The sequence below is a fragment of the Ascaphus truei genome, chromosome 5 (assembly GCF_040206685.1).
Source record: "Ascaphus truei isolate aAscTru1 chromosome 5, aAscTru1.hap1, whole genome shotgun sequence".
Classification (NCBI taxonomy): domain Eukaryota; kingdom Metazoa; phylum Chordata; class Amphibia; order Anura; family Ascaphidae; genus Ascaphus; species Ascaphus truei.
Window position 1 is genome coordinate 138,980,230 of NC_134487.1, and position 22,473 is coordinate 139,002,702.

The following is a 22,473-nucleotide window of genomic DNA, read 5'->3' on the forward strand; positions in this document are numbered from 1 at the left end:
CTGAGGCGCGCGGTATCTGGCCACAACACAGCCAACTTTTGTTGGCGGGCAAAATTTCCCCTGAACGCGCCATTTAGTAGCTCCGATTGGCGCGTACATGCGCATCGGAGCTACTGGAATCGTGCGTGTTTCCGCATTGGCGAAATCACGCTTCTCGCCACACGTCTGGCGAATTTGAATTGGCCCGCCATGTTCTCGCCAGTAACTGCCTACATGAGGAAATTTTTGCCTCTAACCTGGCGAAATTTAACTTTACGTTCCTCTCTGCATAAGCCCCTGTGTGTGATATTCATCACCCATTCTATTCAGGATCCTGTTAATCCCAGACACAGAGACGGCTGGCAGGTACCTTGGCAAGTGAAGCAGCGGATGTGGAAGTGGTTAGACTGCACTCTCACCACCTCTCCTTTGCAGGTATCCCTGCAGCGAAAACACTGGATGGGACCGGAGCTCCCTGCTGGACTGTAGGAGTTCTGCTTGTAGGGCACTGCTGGGGAAAATCACAAGATAAGAAGAGAGGCATTTTATTTAGCGTGTGAATAACACTCCTGTACTTTATCAATATTAATTCTTATGCTTTGTAGATCTCACATAACAAAAACCGGCAGTACAATCACATCACAGTCTTTAAATAAGCAGCACTGAAGGGCACATAAGTATTGGAATCAGGGCCGCCGGCTGGGGGGGAAGAGATGGGATGTCTGTCCCGGGCCCGAATAGTCAAGGGCCCCGTCCTCCCTGCCGACAACTCTACAGTTTCCTATGTGCTGGTAAGCCGGGCCCTCGCATTTTCCTGGGCCGCTCCCATCTATCCCTCCCCTCTCTCCTCTCCTGAAGGCAAGCCAGGCCCTCCCCTTTCCTGGGGCTGCCACTCCCATCTGTCCCTCCCCTCTCTCCTCGCCTGCAGGGCCCTTCCCTCGGCACCACCCATCTATCCCTCCCCTCCCTCTTCTTTATTCCTGGGCCCCGGGAAAGCTGTCTGCGGCCCTGATTAGAATATTATCATAGCTGTTGGACAAAGGGCATCACTATGCAGTCACAACACTAAGCAACTATTGGAGTAACATGGGGCTAACATGCATTGCTTGCACTGTTTCACTACAGTAGGTGCTTCGGTTTTTACATGACCACAAGAGCCTATAAAGACTGTTATGATCAATCTTCGCCATTAATGGCATTTATGTGTTGGAAAGTCCATAGTGGCAATTTTTTTTTTTTAATGCCAATCCTATTAACGCTTGGGCCGTAAGGGACAGGAGATGCTAATCTTCTTGGAACGTGTGGAACGCGGCCAAACTCTCGATCCAAAACCAGAGATCTTACACTGTCCTAGAAGGCACCTATCAAAATTGTATTGTACAGTATGTCTTTATTTATATAGCGCCATTAATGTAGATAGCGCTTCACAGTAGTAATACATGTGGCAATCAAATAAATAACAGATAATATAAATAACAGGTCATGGGAATAAGTGCTTCAGACATAAAAGTAACATTAAGGAAGAAGAGTCCCTGCTCCGAGGAGCTTACAGTCTAATTGGTAAGTAGGGAGAATGTGCAGAGAACGTACAGAGAATAATATTTCATGCTCAGGGCCAATGCTGTAAAATTGATATGCTGCAATATTATGAAGAGAAGTATACATTGCCAAACCCCCAAAGAAGAAAAGAGTAACAATTACACACATCCAATATGCATACAGTTTTAGGTAAGGTTTAAAGTTGTCTTATGAGATGCTCTGCCACTCCAGCCTCTTTAGATGGGGCGGGAGCCTGAACCACATTGTTACAGGCTGTTCCAGTAATGAAGAGGTTAACAACATTCCTCAAACTCCACATTCTCTTGACTCTCTGTGCCAAAATGCGGTTGATTAAGAGGTTTGAATGTATTAATTTGAGGAGTATGATCTCCGGGCATGTGCCTGGTGAAAGAAGCCTATTCATACTCAAGATCACATTGGTTTGCATCCAAACTCCTCACCAGTGCTACATACTGTACAGATACCCTTTTCATACACTGCGCAGACTTGCTGTGCGGCTCTTGAGTATTCTGAAGAAGAGGTGCTGTCCTGACCTGCTCTTACCTTTGGGGGTTATGAACGCAGCTAATGAAGGTTACACAGGTTATTTCTTCACCCTTTCCAACCCTGATCAGAACCCGTCAACACTTGCCTGCAAATTCCAACCAGACTGGGAGATGCAAGATAGCCTTTGTACCAAAAGATATTTGGGGATCTATGTATCAACATTTAGAGAAGTGCACTTTGGTACAGAGTTTTTTTCATTTATTTACTGCCTGTGGCCGCATACAATGTAAAGAATTTGCTAATGAAATGTCTTAAAGCAGATCTTGGCCAGGAAGGTTTACTCCACTTTACAGCTGTCAGAAATTGTTGCCACAAAAGGAAAAAATCATAAATGACCGATAGTGATGCTGCTTCAAATACCGTACTTCATTTGAAACATATGGCGCCGTTTTCTACCCTATAATTGCACTACTTTTGCCTCAATGTACAGTATTTGCTCCTCTTGAGTCTCATTGATTTTTAGCATCAGCGTTTCATATACCTTATTGGCGAGTCACTAATAAAAATCAGTAGTTTTAATAAAAAGTAAAACATGTCGCCCAGATCCTCCAAATATCATTGATTTCAGTCCTTGGCATCTCTGCACCTTTGACCATTCCAGTGTATCACATGTACTAATTTCCAGTACTAAAGGCTAAACAGATTCAGGAAGGGACATGTTAAATGGCATCAGTGAATGATTAAAACTCCTGCCATGTATTGTACATTCTTGATTCCAGTGATGTATTTAACAGATATAGAAAATAATACTGTGCTTTTCCCAGTTTGCATACATGGTATGAACCAATAAGACTGGCAGAATTCACAAACACAAGTCAGACAGACTGCAATGTAAGTAGTTGTACAGTAACTTATGGGGCCCATCTAGAGTTTAGATGTAATCGCAGAAATAGAGGTGGCGTTAAAAGTTTAGCACTGGACCATCATTATTTGTATTGTATTGTATGTCTTTATTTATATAGCGCCATAAATATACATAGCGCTTCACAGTAGTAATACATGTTGTAATCATATAAATAACAAATAATATAAATAACAGGTCATGGGAATAAGTGCTTCAGACATAAGAGTATCATTAAGGAAGAGGAGTCCCTGCTCCGAGGATAATTATTCTATTTCTAGAATAATTACCCAAGTTAGAATTAGGCACTTCAGAGACATTAGCAGCTGATCTTAAAATATGATAATAATGCCTTGGATTAGCACCATTGGCTATGTGTCATTTTTACGTCTTGTGCAATCATACAACCGCGTAATAATTAAAGTTGAGTAACGTTTGCGCTTAATTGCATCAGCACACACCCTTAAAAACATTACTTATGGGAGACTGACCTCAGTCTGCAAAAACTGAGCCAAGCTGAAGGAAGCTCTGCAGCACAATGACCAATGACACAAGCGTTCGCCAGATAGAGAGGATGAAAACTCACATTTAATAGAGAGGAAAATATGGATACATTATAATACAACCTTTCCCTTCTTCTCCAAGGTCTTAGTCTATTCAAAAGAATATCCAGAATTGCCAAGTAGAGTCCATACATCAATAGAGCAGCAATTGCAGCCAGAGCTCCAGAAAATGTTGCAAATGCTGGGTTCTTATAATGTAGTCCAGGGGTGTGCAAACTGGGGGGCGTGAGATTCTCTGCAAGTGGTGCGGGGTTTAGAGGCCCCACATGCTTCCCGAAGACATCTAAATTAAATGCCGGGGGAGCGCGAAGGCCTCTGTAACATCACTTACCTTGGCTCCGACGGCTTCTGGAGACGCATTGTCATCGTCAAATGATGCCGCGAGGTCACGTGACGCAGTGTTGCCATGGCAATGCCGGAGCCAAGGTAAGGAGGGGAAGGGGGGGATGGAAAGAGAGGGGAGATCCATAGCAGGGGGGCGCAGGGGAAAAAGATTGTGCACCCCTGGTGTAGTCCGATTAGCATCTACTTACTATATGTGCCTAATTAAGAAGGAGTCTTAAATTAAGAGCAGCTGTTAATACAACTCTAAATTCGATGCTAATACAAGACAGGTTCCATTTAACCTGTGTACAGTATGCCTATCATATATCTACAGAACAATATTGGAAATCAAAGCCGAATCAAAGCCAGGATTTGTATTAGCTTGGGAAAAGGAATTGGGTAAGGAATATTCTGCACTCGATTGGACACAAATGTGGAGTAATGCCAGCTCTTCCTCGATGTCAACGAATATTTTAGAAAACGTATATAAGATAATGTATAGGTGGTACTATACACCACATAAACTGAATGAATGTTATCCTGGAACGTCTAATAAGTGCTGGAGAGAATGTGGGGAGGTGGGAACAATGCTTCATATTTGGTGGAAGTGTGAGAAAAAGCGTTTTTGGGATGTGATAGTGGAGCGGATTTTCAATATTACCAAGATTAGAATCTCAAAAGATCTGAGTATTTTACTACTAAATAGGGAAGGGATCAAGGGGCACAGAATTAGGAAATCTCTATTAATACATATGCTGAATGCAGCAAGATGTACTATCGCTGCCAACTGGAAAAAGCTGGATGCACCCACCATGGGATAATGGGAGTCGAGAATATTGGAGGTTATGAGGATGGAGCAACTCTCATATATAACCACTGATACACGGTTAAAATTTGAGCTTCTCAGGCGGCCATGGTCAGAGTTCACTGGTAACAGAACATTATGAAAAGATGTTAGAGAAGAATCATCTGCCAAAATGGGAATAACAGGGATAATTGGGATTATTAAACACGGGGTTGACTTGTTTTTAGATTTTATTTCAGTCAATTTTTTGTTTCGTGAATGTCTGTATTTATCATTTAAACTGTCAGTATGTGATAAGTACTCTATAATCTAATACGCTTTTTTGTTTTGTTTTTGTCCAATGTACCTGTACATAAAAATGTGGATAATAAATAAATAATAATAAAAAAAAACCTGTGTATGCCCAGAAAATGGTGCACTAAACATTGCTACATAACCCCTAGAGTATGTATGTAAAATGTTGGTATCTATGTTACATATTTATGTATATATTCATTTGTGGTTATCTTTGATGCTAAGGTGTATTTACTATAGAATGTTCATTTCATAATGTTAATGTGATATATTTTGTTACTTTCTTTAAATGTTAATACAATCAAATAACTATAACTGAAAAATAGAGACATAAACCATGTATTTGTGCTCCTGTGTATCAAGTATAAAGTACAATGGCAGTGTAGGCCCTCCTAGCAGGGTCAACATCTAGAATTAGCCATGACCCTGATTAGCACAGCCCCCCTTTTTATGAAATGTCACTCCGGCACTGAAAAGCTGTTGAATACTTGATTTAAACCAACAGTAAATGTAACTTGTGCCAATTCACCCATCATATTTACAGTGTTCTTGTTGCTAAGGAACCCTGGGTTGTCCATAGCAACCGTTGCCTGCCTCCCAGAAGACACAGGAAAGTGATGAGTGCAGAGGAAAGGGAGAGAGGGACAGTCCCCGATAAGGTTTTGTTTCTCAGCATATTAAAAGACAACATATCCTTCCAGCCGTAAAGAGAAGACAATTTATTTTCCCATCATTTCATTTACTGGGCAATCCCACAATGTGCTCGGAGACAATGCAAAAAGGATCAAGGCGAACGCATTACTGCATAGAATTCACTAATGTAAACAAGCATTCAAAATCTCCCTGATGGGTAGCAGACTGAGGGCAATGGGGATGGGGATGAGGGCAAAAGTGCTTGATTGTAATGCTTATGTGTAGGTTTTGTATGGAGGCATTAACCGTAGGTTTTGTATGGAGGCATTTTAGGTGCCATTTATCAAAGGCTTCCTGCTGCAATACTGGAACAAAAACAGCATCAAATTAATTAAAGGAAAGAATCTCCGTATTATTCTTTGATATATCCGGGCAGGTCTTTTGTACTAGTATAGCACTAGTTTTGCTTCAATGAGACTTGGATAAATAGGCTTTCAGCTCTACATCTGGACCACACTACAATGCATTGCTGTCTGGGCAGCGTAGTATCTCTACTTATGGCAGCACTAAGCCGCTCCTGACAGAGACACACGGTGCTAAACAGTCTGCTGCAAAGCTGCTTAGCACTTCAAATACAAGGCTGTATTTATATGGCTGCTTTTTCAAGCTCACTTATGAAAATGTTAAGCACTGCTCTTTACCCTCTTCATCCCAACACTGTTTTCTTTTTGAACATCTGAACCCAGGTCTTGGAACTGAAGTCAGACATACCACTGTGACGCAAAGCAGCAAAATATACTCAAGAAATAATAGCTAACAAACAAAACAATGGCACTAATTTAATACAAATGAATCAGACAAATGTTTCTTGTTTGTACTGTAGGCCCAAATTCAGTGAGCATTATTAAATCAGTGATAAAAACAGTGTACTCAACAAACAGAAGTGGCTGCTGTTTATATTTACCCAGATTGAGTAGGCTAATCTATGCAGAAATATCTCCATTCGAATGTGCTTAACGCAGGACATTTCTTCATGGCGCACACAGTATGTCTACGAATAGTAGCCAGTAAGTCTACATGCAAACACAGTAACTGAGAATGGTTTCAGGAATCCTCAGCCCTCATAATTCTCTTCATTCTCTGTCTGCAGTACAGTATGTAGAGATATGATTGATGTTTATACTCTCTAGATCCTCCCTACAATAAATCTTGAATCTTATCAGGTGGTGTTTTTTTCCCCATCTGGTGTATGTAGTAGAATTATGTGTAAGTGTTGTGGTTTTAGCTGATGATATCCAATAGAAAATTGCATTTTTCTTCCTTTGAAACAATTGCGTTTGGTGATTTATTGAAAATTGAGTGCAATGCTGAGAGCGCTTCCAATTTACAGTCAATTTACATTTGGAGTGATACATCTACAGGAACTGTACAAATTCGACAAAAATCACCAAACCACAGTAAAAGTTAAATAAATAAATAATAGCAGTTTGTCTAGTAATAACCATGATTCTGAAGGTAAAATTATTTAAGGTCCTAATTTGCTAATTTATATATATAAGGCTGCGTCCCCGCTAGCGCTGAGCTCGCTGAGCGGGCGGTGCTTGGCGAGGTGACTTGCATATATATATATGCAAGTCTCCGCTCACGCGATGCGCACGCGCATATGCGCGGGCACACACGCTCACCGGAGCTCAGCACTTAGATAAATTATTTAAACTTCCTTGCGCGCTCAGCTTCCCCTGCAGCGTCCCCCCAACCCCCCCGAGTGCGCTTGCTAAAATTTAAAGGACACCCGGCGCTCATGCTTGGAGAGCTCTCCAAGCATGAGCGCGCTCAGCGCCAGCGGGGACAAAACCTAAAATGTACAATACCGTTTTCCACGAAATCAGCAGACAGCACTCAGGTAAGTATGGTAAATTGATTAATGATGTATATCCCTTGCTGCAGTGGAAGCACTGTATGCTAGGTGATAATGGTGAAAGGCAGGGTTGCAGACCTGTCTAAGGCTGCGTCCCCGCTAGCTCTGAGCTCGCTGAGCGGGCGGCGCTTGGCGAGGTGACTTGCATATATATATATATATATATATATATATATATATATATATATATATATATATAACAAACAACAGGGAGATAAGCTGCGCCTCTAAGGAACATATACAATAGAATATATGTGCTATAACGATATGATGTAAATGTCTTAATTACATAAGCAAAACATATATACACATATACTAATATTGTGGACCTATATAATATCAGGCACACAAAAACATGAACAATAAATTATTATAATATAAAAGCAAAAAAGGATAAACCAGTCCTCGAATAGTCCAATGAAAAGTATAGGTGCTGGTATGCAGGGTCTCCGGCAGCTCTCAGTATGGACCAACCATGTCCACAGGGTATCTAAAAAGAAAAAAAGAGGAGAGAGCGCACGCCCATAGCGTATAAAAGTTTTAATGAAGGGGGGAGGGGGAGAGAGGGGGGTAAAAAACGCACTTACAAAAAATGCATTAAAATCAAGCATATGTGATATACATAATCACCACCATCCGGTTTAGCTGAGACTCTTGGGGCACTCCTAAGCTCCGTTGGTAAGGGGCAACGTCACTGCAGGTTCCAGGACTGGTAGCACCATCCGGTCAAACTGCAGGCTTCAGGGGCCTCCGTTGGTAATGGAACACCGTCCCAGCAGATTCACAAAGCAGGTAAGCTATGAAATGTCCAAGAAAGAGGTCCCGTGTAATGCTGCCTCTAGCATTGAGAAAGTTAGCCGTGACTGACGAAACGCGTCAGGGAGCGTCGTGACGTCAGACGCAGAGACATTGGAGTCCACACCAAGCGCTGGAGCGTATTGATCCAGGCACGAGTGCTAGAGGCAGCATTACACGGGACCTCTTTCTTGGACATTTCATAGCTTACCTGCTTTGTGAATCTGCTGGGACGGTGTTCCATTACCAACGGAGGCCCCTGAAGCCTGCAGTTTGACCGGATGGTGCTACCAGTCCTGGAACCTGCAGTGACGTTGCCCCTTACCAACGGAGCTTAGGAGTGCCCCAAGAGTCTCAGCTAAACCGGATGGTGGTGATTATGTATATCACATATGCTTGATTTTAATGGATTTTTTGTAAGTGCGTTTTTTACCCCCCTCTCTCCCCCTCCCCCCTTCATTAAAACTTTTATACGCTATGGGCGTGCGCTCTCTCCTCTTTTTTTCTTTATATATATATATATATATATATATGCAAGTCCGCGCTCATGCGATGCGCACCCGCTTATGCGCGGGCACACACGCTCACCGGCACTCTGCGTTTACATAAACAATTTTTTCAGACTTACAAGCGCGCTCAGCTTCCCCTGCATTGTTTTAAAAATGCTAATGCTGCTTAATGAATCTGGACCAGAGCCCTCAATAGTGCTGATTCACTAGAGGAAGGGATTTATGATTTTTATTATCTTATAAGTGGAGTGTGTGAAAAGTTTAGTCATGGCTGGTTTCTGGCTACCATTCTGCCCTCACTGGCATGCAAGTCCTGGTAAGAGCAGGCAGTGCCAGTACTAATCATGGGTTTTCCCCACACAGGCAGTCCCTTCAGTGACAGGGGAGGAGGTGTGACTATGTCTGTGTTCTGCCCAATCCTGGGTTGAGACCTTGTATCTTCCCCTACTGTACTTCAGGGGGGTGCAACCCCAAATTCAGCAGTGTCTCTACCATTGAGAGAGACAAGGTATCATGCAGGACTGCTGGGTACTGGCAAGTCCTGGTCCTCTTCCCTAAGGGGGAGAGTGAGTGATTACCTATTCCCCTGGTCCTGCTAGAGGGTTGGGGAAGAGCAGGGACTGCTGCTGGGGCCCTTGAACTGTAGTGAAGGTCCAGGGACCATCTTGAGTTTGGGAGACCAAAACAGAGACTATGTTGGGCAGAGACCTGCCGTGAGCTGTGAAGTGTACAGGAATAAATCCGTTCCAGTTGAATATACCTCCAGCCTGTGTGTGATCTAACTGGGGAGAGAGATAACCGTTTCTCCCGTAGGAGATTGCCTCCATACATCTGGAGCTTATGGCAGATGGAGGCGCTGTGTACCATGGAGTAAATGTTGGGTATATACCCCAGAAGCCTGTTCTGCAGTCCCCACAACCATCGATGGACAACTCAGCCTCTTGTGAACCAACAGGGTGCATGCACCATACACCTGGTAACAGGAGGATCTCCCAAGGGTTGAGGGAAAAACCGTTACAAAAGTGATCAAAAAAATCCTGTGAGTTTCAGTTCATTTAGTTCTGTTTTGTTCCTATTTTGCGTCTATTAGGACCATCCCTGTCTAAATAATATGGCCAACTCCTACCCTAAGGATAATCATATATTTAACATTTTGTTCTGTTGTTAACATTATCATCACTTTACATACAGTACTACAATAATGTAGGCACAATTAACTAATACTATATAATAGTAAATTACTTTTTTAGCTTCCCGCCATTGTGCTTTGAACAATGCTAAATAGCTCAAGATCAATACATTTCAGTCCAAAAGAGCTTGCAATCTATTATTTTTTTAAGGCAAGGGAATTTTTCAAAGACAGATGTAATTGCTTTGGGTCACACATTTTGAACTTTCACATCAGAGGTCAGTACAATAACCAATAGCTACATGCAATCCATTCATGAAAAGTATGAGCTGGACTAATATAGTGTAAGTACATAGAAGTACAAATGAATTCCCAGAAGTCAGTTTTCATGTGACCATCTTTGACACAATCCATCATCTTGGAACGCTCTGCATCAATTGCCCATATTTCCAAAATTTTCACGGATGGGCATTATAGGGGAGATTCACTAAGCCCTAATATGGGGGCCCTGATGATACATTAACTCCTATTTAAATCAATAGCAGTTACCACAGGAACTCAGTGTGGTCCCGCACCGGAGCTTAGTGAGGCTGGGCATACTGTAGGAGCTCCTATTTTCAGAGTCTGCCTCCGGCATGGACACAAAAAGACCCCTTTGGTTATGTTAAGTGATGGAAGCCGATCTTCTTAGTGACTTTTTTCCCTTGTAAATCAGACAGGTTCTCAGGTATGCACACAATGGGCTATGTCTCCTGAAGCTCTCACCACTCTGTAAAAACACTACTACGGTCTCCAGGGAAATGAAGAGAATTCCAGTTATGTACAAATTAACATTTGTAGTGTTGAGTTAGGATTTGTAAAAATGTACCCACAAGTGGTATTTTTATTTGCGGTAAAACTCGCTTTGCATTGAATGAATGAATGTCTTTATTTGTATAGTGCCATTAATGTACATAGCGCTTCACAGCAGTAATAGTTACAATCATATAAATAATACGATATAAATAACACAAAGGGAAGAAGTGCTCAGACATAAAAGTAACATTTAGCAAAGGGAGTCCCTGCTCCGAAGAGCTTACAATCTAATTCTCCACATTGCTGTCTGCTTTAGCTTGTGACTTAGTAAATGAATGAGCTCGTCCATCATGTTTCTCTCTATGATACTTACAGTTAGATTACAAGTATTGTTTGGGTATAATTTGTGCGAGCACAGCCCTATATTATTGTATTCTATTCACACATGCCTAAAGTGTTGAATACATTTGTATTTGTATATGCACGTTTACACATGCATATGTGGAGCTGTGTAAACAATTTATTTTTGTCTGGTGACATTGAGAAAACTCATGGGCTTATTAGTACCGTGTAGAGCAGCGGGGCGCAAAGTGGGAGACTCGCTGCGGGGGGCGCGGGGTTTACAGAGGCCCACGCACGCTTCCCGAATACATTTAAATTAATGTCGGGGGAGCAGCAGGGCCTTTGTAAACGTCTACTTACCTTATTTCAGACACTGCTGGTCATTCGTCGCCATTGCAACAAGGCGTCAAAGGATGCCGCGGGGTCATGTGACGTTGCGTTGCCGTGGCAACGTGACGTCATGATGCCAGGCCGTCTGAAGCAAGGTAAGCAGGGGGAGCGCGAGGAGAGGGGGACAGACAGCAGGGGGGCGCAGAGAAAAAAGATTGTGCTCCCCTGGTGTAGAGGATTTAGGGTCTTATTCAAAGTCATGTGCAAAAAGCAAATAATTTTAAACATGAAGTTCTTTGTTACTGATTTCCATTGCATTTGATTCTTTCTGAGCAGTGTTCTATTGTGGGTCTCCTTCTCCAATTGGCTGATGCACAAACACTTCACCCAATTAGTACAATTGATTATATATATATATATATATATATATATATATATATATATATATATATATATATATATATATATATATGCACATGAAAATCAGTCAGCACGCTGTAGTTGAAAATGTTGTAATAGCAGATGCTAGTCCCATAGAGAGTAAATATGATACGAACCAATCCAAGGACCAGTAAAGAGACAGCAGACCGCACGGGGTTAATCCAAAAGTCTATATTCACAACATGAAATACACGTAAGCCAACGTTTCGGTCCCACAGAGAGACCTTCCTCAGGGCCGTGCAACCCACAAGTGTAAGTGACCAAACATATATACCCTCACCCATAGTGCAATGCAAACAAAGGGAACCAATCACCAACATGCAATCAGACATAATATGCAACATAGCTGTGCTCCGTGCCCCCTCCCTATTACCTGAAAATCCAAATGATACATCATGACATAAGAGTAGGCACTAGAACTATTAGGAGAGAGACACCCTGAGACACTGGTCCCAGAGTCAGCTGCCCGTGCGGGGGAACGTCGCGCGCCGCGCATGCGCAGTGGGCCAAAACACATTGACTGCCGGGGCGCCAGCAAGGAGTGTGCGCCGCGCATCAAAACTGTGAGCAGACGCCTCATTAACTCTCCCTGGCAACCAGGGACGCCGGCAGCGCAAATCGCGCATGCGCAGTCTGGAAAACCGCCTCGGTGCACAGTTACCCACACACTGACAGCAATGATGGGCTAAACAGAGTAATAAAACACAGAGCGTTGAGGTGAACCACAGGGGGACAGATAGAGGTATAGAGCACAAGGAGCACATAGCATCACCATAGTATATAAGGACAAAGGAAGTGCATAAGTGCAGAGGGAGTGATGCAACAGAGTATGAGTGACAAACATATAAAGGTCATAATGTAAAACTAAGTCAAAGCAGGGAGACAACTACAGAAAGCAGCTAAGTGAAAGCTCCTCATTTAGGCCACCTGGTGTCATAGTCCTTAGTTCATAAATAAGCCTTGCTTCCTGTTTAAGCAAAGTCCTGCCCCTGTCACCCCCACGGGGGGGGACTGGAACCTGCAGAATAGGCATACAACGAAGTGTGGCCAATGTGTGTCTTTTTTCTTTGAAATGTCTAGGCACAGGTAGACACTTCAGATCTATATCAGAGGCATCACTCAGTAGGGCTTTTCTGATGTTTGAACGGTGCATGGCCATGCGTTCTTTCAGCATCCTTACAGTCTTCCCGATGTACAGCAATCCACAAGGACACTTAATAAAGTATACCACGAATATTGACTCACAGTTCAGTTGTTGTTTGATTTTAATCGGTACGCCACTATGCGGGTGATTATAACTAGGGCCCAGCTGCATGTAGTGGCAGTTGGTGCAGCCATGACAGCGGTACGAACCAGGTTTTTTGGCTAACCAGGTGGTGGGTGTGGCATATTTGTCTATTGGATCAGATCCAGTGACCATGTCACCAATGTTTGGTCCCCGACGAAAGCAGAATAGGGGTGGCTCTCTAGCATATGCACCAATCCTCTCGTCATTCTCCAGGATGCGCCAATTGCCCCGAATGCAACGCTTAATGCTGTTTGTAGCAGTACTGAATGTACTGACTATATTAAGCCTGTTGCTCACTGGTCTACCTGACGAAGGTGTCAATAGTTCACCCCTGTCAACCTGTCCAACCTTTAGCAAGGCAAAGTTAATGTCCTTGGCCGAATAGCCCCTCTCCCGAAAGCGTGCGGCCATTTGGGCCAGGGCCCTTTGGGATTCTTCTGGATCAGTGGTAATTCTTTTCACTCGGAGAAGCTGGGAGTATGGGAGACCCCTCTTGAGTGGTACAGGATGGTGGCTAGCTGCACAAAGCAGGGAGTTCTTGTCTGTACTCTTCCGGTATATTCTAGTAGCCAGCGTGCCTCCACAGCGGTCCACAGCGACGATACCAGCCTCGGTCTAGGCGTGGTGATGCCGCCAGAATGGGCTATACGACCAGTGACACTGATGCATCAGATGCCCCGGACAACGCCTCCATGGAGCCTTTTTTAGGTCCGGGCGATGGCGGTCGAGCGAGAACACTCCCGCAGGGCACAACGCGCACAGACCCACCAGGAGAGGTGGCCGGAGATCGGCGGTATCCCGTGCGCGAAGGAAAAGCGACAAGGGGAACCAGGCAAGCGAGACGGTGATCTACAATCTATCGGACCACTCATTGACACCGGCAGAGGTTAGCATTCTACAGAAAGGACTATCATTTGTGCCAACCCATATGCAGGATTCCTTTGACTGGGAGGTCGACATGTACAGACTACACAGACAATTGAAATTAAAGGATTTCTTCTCTAAGAACATTGATATTAACTCTTCTGGAGACATTACCCCAAATCCATTCAAGACCAGGAGCACCTTTGACCCGCACTCACTGAATCCCAACATAGCTGCATTTATGAACTTGGTGACTAGAGACACACGGAAAATTCTGAAGAATCACAAGACCAGCTTTTTTAATACATCGAGAGAGGAGAGAGCTGCCCTGAAAATGCTACAGGAGAACAAGGGGATTATAGTGAGAGCAGCAGACAAAGGTGGAGGGATTGTGGTTTTGAATTATCAATACTATAAACAGGAGATCGAGCAACAACTTGCAGTTGTACATCACTATAGACGCCTCCCGGGGGATCCGACGATAGCCTACAAGTAGGAGATTGATGGCATCATCCGATTGGGCTTGAATAATGCCTGGATCACAGAAGAAACCAGTAAATTCCTGACTCAGGACCACCCCGTGATGCCAGTATTATACACACTACCCAAAGTACACAAATCTATAGTCGCACCACCGGGCAGACCCATCATCTCGGCCCGTGGGTCGCTGTGCCACCCCCTCTCGCAATTCGTGGACTTCTATCTACAGCCACTGGTGGCTGGAATGGGTTCATACATCAAGGACACCACGGACTTCATTGAGCAGCTCGGTCATCTTTCCGTTAACACAGCAGAATGTATTCTTGCTACGCTAGATGTGTCCAGCTTGTACACCAACATTCCCCATTCAGGGGGCCTAGAAGCAGTACGTACAAAATTGGAAGAACATGGAGTCGAACAGGGTCCACCAGTTGATTTTCTCATGTTGCTCATTGAGGTCATCCTCCATAAGAACTTCTTTAAATTTGAGAAACACTACTACCTACAACTAACGGGTACGGCCATGGGCTCAAATATGGCACCGTCGTATGATAATCTATTTATGGATTTGTATGAACGGTTGCACATATTAACTGACACCACGCATGGGCGGCATATCGTCAAATACCTTCGCTATATTGATGACATCTTCATTCTGTGGACGGGCAGCGAAGATGAGCTGCTGACATTCGTTTCCGATTTAAACAAAATCCCCTCCACAATCCGTTTTACCCTCAACCACAGCTACCAGGAAATTGCTTTTTTAGACACCATAGTGTACAAAATTGGAGGCACGCTGGCTACTAGATTATACCGGAAGAGTACAGACAAGAACTCCCTGCTTTGTGCAGCTAGCCACCATCCTGTACCACTCAAGAGGGGTCTCCCATACTCCCAGCTTCTCCGAGTGAAAAGAATTACCACTGATCCAGAAGAATCCCAAAGGGCCCTGGCCCAAATGGCCGCACGCTTTCGGGAGAGGGGCTATTCGGCCAAGGACATTAACTTTGCCTTGCAAAAGGTTGGACAGGTTGACAGGGGTGAACTATTGACACCTTCGTCAGGTAGACCAGTGAGCAACAGGCTTAATATAGTCAGTACATTCAGTACTGCTACAAACAGCATTAAGCGTTGCATTCGGGGTAATTGGCGCATCCTGGAGAATGACGAGAGGATTGGTGCATATGCTAGAGAGCCACCCCTATTCTGCTTTCGTCGGGGACCAAACATTGGTGACATGGTCACTGGATCTGATCCAATAGACAAATATGCCACACCCACCACCTGGTTAGCCAAAAAACCTGGTTCGTACCGCTGTCATGGCTGCACCAACTGCCACTACATGCAGCTGGGCCCTAGTTATAATCACCCGCATAGTGGCGTACCGATTAAAATCAAACAACAACTGAACTGTGAGTCAATATTCGTGGTATACTTTATTAAGTGTCCTTGTGGATTGCTGTACATCGGGAAGACTGTAAGGATGCTGAAAGAACGCATGGCCATGCACCGTTCAAACATCAGAAAAGCCCTACTGAGTGATGCCTCTGATATAGATCTGAAGTGTCTACCTGTGGCTAGACATTTCAAAGAAAAAAGACACACATTGGCCACACTTCGTTGTATGCCTATTCTGCAGGTTCCAGTCCCCCCCCCCGTGGGGGTGACAGGGGCAGGACTTTGCTTAAACAGGAAGCAAGGCTTATTTATGAACTAAGGACTATGACACCAGGTGGCCTAAATGAGGAGCTTTCACTTAGCTGCTTTCTGTAGTTGTCTCCCTGCTTTGACTTAGTTTTACATTATGACCTTTATATGTTTGTCACTCATACTCTGTTGCATCACTCCCCCTGCACTTATGCACTTCCTTTGTCCTTATATACTATGGTGATGCTATGTGCTCCTTGTGCTCTATACCTCTATCTGTCCCCCTGTGGTTCACCTCAACGCTCTGTGTTTTATTACTCTGTTTAGCCCATCATTGCTGTCAGTGTGTGGGTAACTGTGCACCGAGGCGGTTTTCCAGACTGCGCATGCGCGATTTGCGCTGCCGGCGTCCCTGGTTGCCAGGGAGAGTTAATGAGGCGTCTGCTCACAGTTTTGATGCGCGGCGCACACTCCTTGCTGGCGCCCCGGCAGTCAATGTGTTTTGGCCCACTGCGCATGCGCGGCGCGCGACGTTCCCCCGCACGGGCAGCTGACTCTGGGACCAGTGTCTCAGGGTGTCTCTCTCCTAATAGTTCTAGTGCCTACTCTTATGTCATGATGTATCATTTGGATTTTCAGGTAATAGGGAGGGGGCACGGAGCACAGCTATGTTGCATATTATGTCTGATTGCATGTTGGTGATTGGTTCCCTTTGTTTGCATTGCACTATGGGTGAGGGTATATATGTTTGGTCACTTACACTTGTGGGTTGCACGGCCCTGAGGAAGGTCTCTCTGTGGGACCGAAACGTTGGCTTACGTGTATTTCATGTTGTGAATATAGACTTTTGGATTAACCCCGTGCGGTCTGCTGTCTCTTTACTGGTCCTTGGATTGGTTCGTATCATATATATATATATGTATATATATTGTGACAGAAACCAGGGGATGGTAATAAATTCCGTATATAGGGCTCCCAGGATACTAGACAGTTTCTATCCTGTTTGGCCTGGGAGTGCAGCCTTATAATACATACACTCCATCCCACAGTTTGGCAAGCGCTGGAACTGAGGGATGAGAGATCCAGACCAGAGTTTGTCTGCTGCCTGATTTCTGTCACCTGTCATGCTAATTAGGAATCAGGTATGAAAGACTGATTTCCTGTTTGCTCTGGTCTCCCCACAAGAGCCAGGAGGCTGGAAGGCTGCTGAACTACAGAGGGTAGAAGCCTCTTCCCCAAACAGGTTCAATCTTTCTGTTCATTTGTGTAAGACTGCAAAAGTACCGTGTTTTGATGTTGGAAGTGGAAAAGCCACTTCCAACCCTGAGTCAGGGATATCTAAGTTAAGTTATCGCTCAGGTGAGCAGCTTTTGTTTTGATCTGTTTTCTGTTGTATGCACTGTGGCAGTCTCAGTGCCTGGGACTGAATAAACCAGGCATAGCCTGTTTAAAGGAACAGTACGTGACGCCTCATCATTTAACCTACCCTAAAAGACCGTGTTCTAAACAGTCCCGGACAAACGACGGAGCCCCGGAGTAAGCCGTTTGTCACAATATATATATACATATATATATATATATATACATATATATATACAGTACATACACACACACATACATATATACATACTGCAACGGGGACTTATCCCTGTTTAAATAAAGCAGCCTCAGAGCTATGGGAAGCCAGCAGAGAGATAGTTAATTGCAGCCACTAAATGAACTAGTCTCCACCTGGACTAATGAGAGCTCTGTAAAAAGCCTCATATGAGACACAGGAGAGAGATTCCTTAGCTCACATTTTGGCTGACATAAGGAGAAGGAGGACTGCAGAGATTTTCCTCAGCACACAAGGTGCTGCAATGAGGAGAGAGTCTTGAAGCATACAGTCTCTATATCTGGACACGGACATTTCCATAGCACACAAGGGCGCTGAGCCCGGAGAGCAGGGAGGCCTTCCCCTACAGCTACAACAACAGAGACAGATAAGAGACTTTCTTGTTGGACTGTTGTGATATATAAATATATATATATATATTTATATATATATATAAAAAAAAATATATATATATATATATAATATATATATATATATATATATATATATACATATATATACAGTTGTGTGAAAAAGAAAGTACACCCTCTTTGAATTCTATGGTATTACATATCAGGACATAATACCAATCATCTGTTCCTTAGCAGGTCTTAAAATTAGGTCAATACAACCTCAGATGAACAACAACACATGACATATTACACCGTGTCATGATTTATTTAACAAAAATAAAGCCAAAATATGTTTAGGGTGGTAACCAGCTTAGCCACTAGCCACTCAGTAAGAAAGGGCTGGAGTCAAGGTTTAGTTATTCTCCAAAGTGGAGTAGGCCTTTATTTTGTTTTTTTTTGTACGTTTTTTCTTGTTAAAGGAACAGGCGCAATAAAGCCAGGATTTAATTTCGCCCTAATCGGTCTCCATTAAATGTACCTCTGCACATGTCTCTTACACACACATACATTTACATACATACATACTTAACATCAGTGATGATAAATTCCTTTTCATAAAAGTATAAGCTAGATTCGCTAAAGGTAAAGGGATAATATAGCAGCATTAACATTTGCATAAAAATGCATTCATTCCACAATAAATCGTGCTAGCAATACAATTAAGAGATAAACTCATTGAAATCTTTGTTAATCCGCTCTAGTGATGCAATTGTGAGATCCGTGGTCCACCTGATGTCCGGTGACCTACTAGTTCTCGAGCGTCAAGACATTTGGTCCACCGGGCAAGAAATACCTGGTAGACACAAAATGTCTGCGGGGTCAGCCTCGCCGCTGGTGGTTAATTGAAAGTCACAACATGATCAAGAGATTACATCGCGGCTTTCAATTGGTGCTCCGGTGGCCAAACTGGACATGTTTGTACTTTTCCAAAAGGAACTACAATTTTTTTTTTTAATTTTTATTGCTTGGGAACCGGCATGTCCCTAGAGGTTGGGGGACAATGGGTTATCTCTTAGGGAGTCACTGGTTCAGGTAGGTTAAAAAAACAATTTAATCTTGGGACAGATTGGTGACTATGGGGTCTTTGTATCAAAACAAAAGTGGAGAAAACAAAAATGCACCATATGATTTAAAGAAAAAAAAAAATCCAATAAAAACAGTAGGATATTTTTCTTTGTTATATCTGGTACCATTTTTTGCCCCATAATTGCTCCACTTTTGTCTTGAATCATTGGGGTTTGTATTAAACAGATTGGCGCCAAATTGTAATAAAGCTTTGTATGTCATAACTATTTATTGCGGCTTCCTTAAGCTAATGTGGATAATATGTAAGGCCAAACCAATGTTTATTGTCTAGTTTTCTAAAAGTTTGTTAACAGAACAGGTTAACATCTGTTCATGCCAAGGCAATTAATGGACGTTACATGATGGAAGAAAATCAACGACGAAATATATACCATAGCAACATATCATTATGCTCAATGAGCAGCGTATGATGGTATGAGGGGTATAATTTATTTGCACTCTACATTTTAAAGCTGCAATCCAAGCAATATCCTACTGTACATGTGTGGTTTTTTTTAAATAAATCAGTTCTGTACTATTAGAAAATACTTGTAGCATAAAAACTATTCTAAATGAAAATGTTAATGTATTATAATGAAATAAGCATTTTTTGTTTCTATAGCAACCATTTACAAAGTCACATCCCCTTCCTCTTCTGAAAGAAGCCCTGGCACACCTCCTTTTTTAGTCCTGCCTTCTCTCTAGCAGCGCACCAATTGTATTTAGTGACTACCTGGTCACATTATCTTCCCCACAGCATGTTGCATCTTTGATCCTCTTCTGCTGCACTGACAGCCATTTAGTGAACCCCCAAGCCTAATCTTCGCCGAACGATCACAGGAGAATGGATTGATCAGCAATTTAGCTTATTACTTATCATTGTGTGGATTGTATTGATGCACATATTAAAGGGGGAGGGTACTTTGCAGTAAGCGCTTCTATTCTTTTCTGTGTGTGTATATGTACTGTATATGTATATACTATATGGAGTTTATTTACAGGGTTAAATAATACACTAACAGGCCCACCGTCCCTTTAAGTCAAAACAAATAATAAAATAAATGTCTACTCCTCTTAGGAGACTAACTACATATGCAACTTCACCCCTTACTAACTGGATGGACAGCTAAGCTGGTTACCACCCCAAATCAGGTACTATTGTAGCTAAACATATACAGTTTCGGCACATAGCAATATAGTGTTTCTCTTATCTGTTATTCCAAGGTTATGGAGCAGATATCCCCGCTTCAGCACAGTCTCACGTTCTTCTTTCCAAGGGGAGCTCACCCCCACAAGAGCTCAGAGAATCTCTCCACTGTGTCCAATGTTAAGGACAGGACATCCCCACTTCAGCACGGTCTCACGTTCTTCCTTCCTAGGGGAGCTCAGCCCCACGACAGCTCCGAGAATCTCTCTTCTGTAAGTCCAATGTTTAGGACAGGACATCCCCGTTTCAGCACAGTCTCATGTCCTTCCTTCCTCTTCCTGGGATTATGACCCAGGCCGTCCCAGTAGGCTCCGCGACTACCGTCCAGCAAGCCTAGGGGACTGTGCTAGCTTCCACAGCTGGGGAGAACTCTTCTCTGTCCCCCTTCTCTGGGAACAGCAGTCTCTCTCTCTCTGTGTAGTCACGTCCTGACTTTTAAAACACCATGTGCAATCAGGAGTTCAGCCTGCTCAATTAGTTTGCAGCTGCTGCTGGCTTCTCTATGGGAATTAACTCTCTGTACGCTGGAAAGTCCCATAGCTACCCTATTCTAGCACCTAGAGACAGTGATTGTATCACAGTATGTATGTATATATATATATATATGTATACAAGTATACATGTACACATATACACAACTCCTATAACTTGTGAGCCCTGGGGACACCAAATCTCTCATCTTGCCTTTAACCAAGAGGGGATTAAGGTTACCTTTAACCCAGGGCCGACTTCGTACTGTGCGTGTCTCGGTGCTATGGGGCTTTTGCTGGGCCTTTTACCTGGCCCGGTGTGGCACCCCCTCCTCAAATGTCATGGCGCCATGCGATGTCATGTTGTCATGACAATGGGGTGCCATGGACATCACATTGTTATGACAACGCTACACCATTTGATGTTGCAGCCCCATGATGACAGGACCCTGCATCAGGAGATGCCACTGGACCAGGTAAGAGATACTTACAGAGACCAATCACTCTCCCTCGACAATCATATTAATTGTTGTGGGAAAGAGTGTGGTTCCTCTTTAAATGCGGGGCTCAGAGTAGGGACACCGCTGGCACTACCATCAAGCCGGCCCTACCGTAACCAAACCTCCAGAGGCGACTAGCATAAGGTTAACTTAAGGACATGAAACCTCCAATATAGCACCAAAATTTGGGACCAATCCGTCTTTTGCTCCATACCCAAACCTCTGGTAAGGATCCCATGCCTGCTGTGATCCATGCAATTTTGTATGAACACATTTTTACATACAATCTAGCAGAACAGGGAGGGTGGGAAGCTATGTGTCTGCTCTCCTCAGGAGTATCCCCTTAAAAGTCTTGTATTTATACCTCCTCTGCTCCCAAAGTGCATTAAACTTCAGCCAGTCAGATACTGTCACTACTCCGCCTTGAGCTCTTCATGTGAGGCTCATTTTCCCTACAACCACCTCGGCCAATCATCGGCTGAAAAACCGCAGTCTTGCGGATAGGGCCCTAGGAGGTCAAGACGCCCTCCTGGTGACTCCTCTATGCAATCATCGGACCCTCTGTCTTCAGTACGCGTGGGCTCAGTGGTGTATTTGTGTGAAAACGGATCTGAATGTAAGCAGGTATGAATGTATATGTCTGTGCGGAAATAGATTGGAACAGGAATTGTTCCCTTTCCCCTGCCTCCTCCATCAATCTCCAGCTCCCGGGTGATTAATTACACTAATCCTGCACATATTTCCTGCTTTAACTGGCCTGTAAATCATCCTCTTTACAAAATTTACCAAGAGCTGCCAAGACCAGCTAATAAATACGTCTGGGTATTCAAACAAAATTCTGATACGGTTTAGAATCAGTGACACCTAAAGCGGTGCCACCTTGCCCACTGGTGGTTTCTGGTTTTTGGGGCCATAAGAATGATTTTATTTGGCAGACTTTCTGCTCCCTATAATTTCAATCATGGCTCTCTTGACCATGATAAAAGTTTAGCCTCATTTAACAACTGGAAATAATTATATGGGTGAGTATTTGACTGCTTAGTTTGCTTATGATCTTACACTACCTGTGATACAACCGCAAACCTGACTATGCCTATAGCCAGGAGGTAGTGAGAGTAGTGTCTCCTCCTAACACATATCA

The 22,473-nt window shown here is 43.5% G+C and overlaps 1 protein-coding gene across 6 annotated transcripts in view; it reads right to left on the minus strand.

The window, feature by feature from the left end:
* ABLIM3 (actin binding LIM protein family member 3) overlaps window positions 1–22,473 on the minus strand; it is a 186,473-nt gene that overhangs the window by 98,256 nt on the left and 65,744 nt on the right. For 5 of the 6 annotated variants that reach the window (XM_075600970.1, XM_075600969.1, XM_075600964.1 and 2 more), the window contains one exon: window positions 350–490. In XM_075600970.1, the coding sequence (XP_075457085.1) occupies window positions 350–490 (141 nt within the window). The remainder of the gene's footprint in view (window positions 1–349; window positions 491–22,473) is intronic. The other variant, XM_075600965.1, reaches the window with a different exon arrangement.